This window comes from Nothoprocta perdicaria, unplaced genomic scaffold (genome assembly GCF_003342845.1).
Source record: "Nothoprocta perdicaria isolate Ctin4 unplaced genomic scaffold, notPer1 scaffold_252, whole genome shotgun sequence".
In the NCBI taxonomy this organism is placed as follows: Eukaryota; Metazoa; Chordata; class Aves; order Tinamiformes; family Tinamidae; genus Nothoprocta; species Nothoprocta perdicaria.
The window spans coordinates 803,757-808,900 of record NW_020455480.1 but is presented as its reverse complement, the minus strand read 5'-3'; the positions used below and the strand labels follow the sequence as shown (position 1 = coordinate 808,900).

The 5,144-nt window shown below is 57.4% G+C and overlaps 2 protein-coding genes across 2 annotated transcripts in view; one reads left to right on the top strand and one right to left on the bottom strand.

Annotated features, from left to right (window-relative positions):
- CCDC84 (coiled-coil domain containing 84) overlaps positions 1-2,890 on the top strand; it is a 14,252-nt gene extending 11,362 nt beyond the window's left edge. The window contains 9 exon segments of the mRNA XM_026040310.1: positions 64-229; positions 293-361; positions 364-381; positions 492-550; positions 1,003-1,108; positions 1,517-1,547; positions 1,689-1,778; positions 1,890-2,022; positions 2,492-2,890. Coding sequence (XP_025896095.1) covers positions 64-229; positions 293-361; positions 364-381; positions 492-550; positions 1,003-1,108; positions 1,517-1,547; positions 1,689-1,778; positions 1,890-2,022; positions 2,492-2,534 — 715 coding nt within the window. The 3' untranslated portion in view covers positions 2,535-2,890.
- A 532-nt stretch (positions 2,891-3,422) lies between these two features.
- RPS25 (ribosomal protein S25) lies at positions 3,423-4,810 on the bottom strand (the record flags this gene model as incomplete). Its single annotated transcript, XM_026040309.1, has 3 exons — positions 3,423-3,672; positions 4,050-4,148; positions 4,627-4,810. Coding segments are annotated over 2 exons (279 nt in total), but the record flags the coding sequence as incomplete, so codon positions are not given.
- Positions 4,811-5,144: the final 334 nt, after the last annotated feature.

Sequence of the window (5,144 nt, the reverse complement as noted above, 5' to 3'; positions counted from 1 at the left end):
GGCGGCGGGCGGGCGGGCGCGCGGGCAGTGCTGACAGCGGCTCCGCTGACGGCTGCGCCGCAGGCCCGAGCACCGGCGCGCCACGGAGCGCTTCTGGCGGGAGCACCGCGCCGAGGCGGCGCTGCGGCCGCGCTTCCTCGTCACGGCCGAGGAGTACGCGCGCTTCAGCGAGGCACTCGCGCGCGCGCTGGCCGCCCACGAGGAGCGGGAGGACGAGCGCATCCGGGAGGTGAGCGGCGCCCCACGCGCGCCCCGCGCCGCCCCGCGCCGCGCTCACTGCGCGTACCCGCAGATGGCGGCGCGGATCCGCGAGGCGGAGCGGCGGCAGCAGGAGACCGTGCGGGCCGCCCTCGAGGTGGGTGCCGCGCCCGCCGCGGAGCCGTATCCAGCCCTGGCGGCGGCGCCCCCGGCCGGGCGCTCGCGGGGCGGGGGGCTCGGGGGTGGGAGGGGGGGAGCGGGACCGCTGCTCCTTTTTCCTGAATCAAACTCAGGCAGAGCCGCAGCCCCTCGAGGGACCTGCTCGCCGCGACGGCGCCGGGCAGCAGGAAAGGTAAGAGGTGCCACCGCCTCGTGCGGGGCTGCCGGCTCGTGCTCTGCGCCACGCGCTGCGGCCGCCGCGCAGCACTGCTGCTTGCCCGCGCTCTGCTGCTGCTAAACATCAGTGTCAGCCCTTGCAGTCCCCTCTTTCGGTCCCTCCAAGCCCTCATGACCAAACCATCCTGGGTCAAAGCAAGCTGCCCAGCTGCGCGATGCCTGTGTCACCTCTGCAGGCCTGCGTTAGCCCCAGCAGCTCTGGGCAGCCAGCTCAGTGATTCCCTCTAGACACTACCAGCACACGCAGCACACACTGCTGCTTTTCTCCCTCCCTGCCACGCGTACATTGCGGCCACTGCCACGCCCAAGCTTCACCCCTGCTCTTGAAGCTTACGGGTAGTCACGACCTTGCTGAGCTCTCTCACATGTCCTCGCCTCTCCGGCTGCCTTTTGGCTCTGTATCCCAAGGGACAGCGCTCGCGATGCGGAGCAGCCAGGCCCAAGTGGGATGCAGGAGGTACCTGATCTGAACTGGATGGAACCAGGCCACACTTTGACCTTTATTGGCCACCAGGTAGGGACGGTCATTACCTAGCTTTGCTAACGAATATGGCTATTTGCATAAGCGTGCCCAAGACCTTAACACGTGTTACAAAGCTACGCAAGAGTTGCAGTCTCCACTGCGAATGCCAGTTGCTGCACAGGAAAGGCAGCTTCGCCAGTCAGTCACAGAACTAGCTGAGAGTTCTGGCCACGTCCTGAAAAGCGACTCCCTAAAAAAGCACTCCTGAAGCAAAGTGGAGAAATGCCTCCCTTTGCCTTTTAGCTAAAGAAGCTGAGCCTGCAGTTTCCACTCTGAGAAGCCTGATTTTTCTCCTCCTCTTCCACCTATCAGTCTCTTGTCGCTCACCTACTAGAATGCACTTTACATCATTCCTAAAAATACCAGTTTCTAAAAAGTGTCTTATGTTTCTGCTAACAGGAAACAGAAGGGAAGGGAAATATTCACACAGGTAATTTCTCCTATTGCTAGACGCTCTGTTGCTGCTTTCTTTAGGAACTTCAGAGCAGATTGCTTGGCAGGGTGGGCTGCAGTTGCATGGCAAGGGGATCTATTTCCCCACGTCAACTTATGTGTCTTCCCTATGACTTAGGAGCCAAACCTCCCTGGCTAATAGAGGAAGAGGAGGAGGTAGGAAGTCAACAGCAAATTGGACCATCGTATGAGGAATTTCTCAAAGAGAGTGAGTGGCTTCTTGGCATTCGCGATAGCTTGAAGCTCGCTGCAGTATTGCACAAGCGCAGCAAAAGCCTTTTGACTGACCAACCTTCACTAAAGACAGCTCTGTTTTTAGAGGAAAAGCAGAAACTGAAGAAGCTCCCAGCAGATCGAGTCGGTGCCAACTTTGACCATAACTCTGAGACGGGCGCCAGCTGGCTGCCTTCCTTCGGGCGGGTTTGGAACCAGGGCCGCAGGTGGCAGTCCAGGTGAGCTGCCTGCAGGGCCCTTCGCTACACACTACGGGTCTGTGATAACGAAACCGTGAGGGGGGCAAGATGCATCTTACTGCAAAAAAATGGAGTTACTCCCGTCAGTGTTCAGCTCAGGCAGATGGTTCTGTTGCTGGAATATCACACAAGAGACTTGCAAGCGATTAAGTAGCGACTGCTGCTGCAGAGAAAGCAGCCACGCAGGCGCCTGCCTTGGTGCGCACGGCAGACACCTCCGATCTGCCTATTAGCGCCGCAGCAGACGCTTGTCCTGCTGGCAGCTCGAGGCCCACTCAAAATCTCTGTAAACTAGCTGAAAAGATGGCTAGGAGGCAGCTCAATGAAAACAGCACATTGAGGAACGCCTGCGCTCAAAAATGCTTTGCACAGATTTGATAGGCACGACAGCTTTCGTTGCCACTTTTAAAAGGCTTTTGCATTCTTACATCTATCCTTTCTTTTTCAGGCATCAATTTAGAGCTGAATCGGGGGAAAAGAAGAAAAGGTGATCAAGGAAAGAGCACAGCAGAGACTGAGCTCAGAGCCTTGTGAAAAGGTAGAGCAGCAGTAGCTGCAGCTGCATCAACACCGCTGCTGCTGCTGCCAGGTTTGGCTCCAGGTGCCCTGCAGTTGTGTCCAGGTCCCCAAAGGGCAGGGAGGCCCCAGGACAAACCCCTGGGCTGAAGAGTTTTGCTGGCGGCAACTCTGCCAGGAGATGTAGCACTGGATTTGTTCCCCTTGTAAGGGATGCATAGTACCCAGCCAGGCCTTGCATTTTCAAGCCCTGAATTATGCGAAGGCAAAAGTTGCCAGCAAGGGGCAAGGGCAAGGGTCTCCTGCCTGGCTGCTACTGGTTTTTTTTTGTTTTATCTCTTTTTTTTCTCTCTTATCGGGGAGCCTGGCTTATACAGCACAGATTGTACAGCACAGTATTTCTTTAAATAAACTTGTGAAACTTTTTTTTTTTTTTTTTTTTAAATTCTCTCTCTTGATAGTTCAACAGGAAGTTGTTACAGAGGCAGAAGCAGCATGCAGGGCCACTGCTGCCCCCACTGTATTGCATCTACTCCCTCAAAATGTAACCTTTAGGGAAAGGAGCCCTGGTTCTGCTTCACCTGAGGTGATCAAAAACCTTCTCTGTGATCAGCCATTCACTGTACTAAAATCCTCACAGCCGTACTGAGAGCTGCTTACCTGTGTTGCCCACCTGATACTGACCAGACAGATGCTGCTGCCTTGCATACACTGAACTGGGGAGGGCACTCCTGTTTAGAGGGAGTTTAAAGAAACAGTCATAGGACTCCCATTAGCACCTTCATTGCCTAGGAAGTAACAAACCCAACATTTATTTTCTTTTCCTACTCAAAAAAACTGAATACAGTTTGTATTATTTTAGCACCCAGTGATTTTAAAGTTCTTTCCCATTTCACAATAGAAAACAATGCCAAGGTCATATGTTAGAAGCTTGAGAGGACCTGGCCTCTATGGGAGGATAGCGGTCACCTACAGTACAACCAGGGAGGTACCTAATAGTGAATACATCAATAATGAAACGTGGGCGTTCTTGAAAAAAGAACAAAAGTTATTTGAGTATTTTTATTGTGTGCACCAACATATGACATAGTGTCGAAGAGGCCCCTGGAGCACCTGCAAGGCAAGGAGGACGCAATGAGAGCGGAGCTCGCCGCAACGCAGGCGATGCAGGGGGCTCTGAGCGCGAGCTGTGGAGGGAAGCGCCCGGGGCAGTGGCCAGACCCGCGGCTCCGGGAGCGGCTCCGCATGGTGCCGAGCGGGACGCCCGGCTCTCGCCATGGCACCGGCAGGAGGAGCGAGCTCAACCTCAACGGCCACAAGCGGCGTATCCAGAACACCAAAGAGCCAGCTCCACGGTGCAAGCGGTGCCGGCAGGAGCTGTGGAGGCAGGGCTGGAGCCATCTGTGAGGCACGTCCTGCCCTCACGGTACCCAGCACGGTGCGGCCGCTGGCAGGGCCCAACGCGGCACCCAGCCGCCCCATCACCTCACCTGCCTACGCGTCCTCCCCGGCAGCGGGCGCGTCGCCTCCTTTGGTGTTTCTGGTGTAGATCACCTGGGCTCGGTGCTTGGACACAAGCTTGATCAAACCTGGTGGGAACAGACAGGCATTTGAGCGCGTGCAGGCTGCAGCGCTCGGAGGACGTTGTGCTCGCACGGGCCACGGCAGATCTGAGGGGGCAACCGAAGGTACCAGGCACCCAATACCGCTGCTGTGCTGTGCTAACCACCTCGTAGCAGCCTGATGGCCACTCCAAGGCCCTGCCTAGAGCACACAAGCGCCAGAGCTAACAGTGCTTTGAGGCCATGCAGGAGCTGGCGCAGCACGTGCGCTCCCACACAGCATCTGGTGGCTGAATTGCCACCTGGCCTCTGGGCAGAGTGCTCCTACTACAGCTGTGCTGCTAAGCATGACACAGACCTGCTTATTTGCTTTGGAAATACAGGCTAACTGCCGTGGCTTCGATAAAAACATGACAATCTCTGCAGTTCAGACGCAGCGCAGTCTTCCGAGTAAAGAAAGAAATCTAATGCACCCAGCTTAGTGGTTTTCCACTGCTGTATTTACCTTTGCTAAGCAGTTCCTGAAGGGCAGCCCTAGCCAGAGAGCCCCGAATCTTCAGCCGTTCCGAGACAACTGCAGGTGTGATGAGCTTGTAGTTGGGCACTTCCTTGCACAGTTTGTCATAGGTGGCCTTGTCGAACAAGACGAGGTTGTTCAACTTGTCTCGCACTTTTCCCTTGGACCACTTCTACTTGAAAGAAGAGGCAGAACGTGAGGGCAGGTTCCAGGCAAGGAAAAGCCCTGGGCTTTGGTGAGGGCTGAGGCTCCGCTGCAGGATCCCCCGCTCTCCCAGCGGGCAGGAGGCCCGGGCACACACACGAGGTGCCGTCCGCAGAGCGCGCAACCCCCGGCCACGCGGCACGGGGCAGGCGCCCCCGCGGGGCCCGGTGCTGTGCTGCTGGCCGCGGGCCGGCGCACACCGGGGCGCTCCCCGTGCACGGCCGCTCGTCCCGCCAGGCCGGGCCCGGGCCCGGCCGCTCGCCCGGGTTCCGCGCGCCACGTGCGCCGCCGCGGGCCCCCCC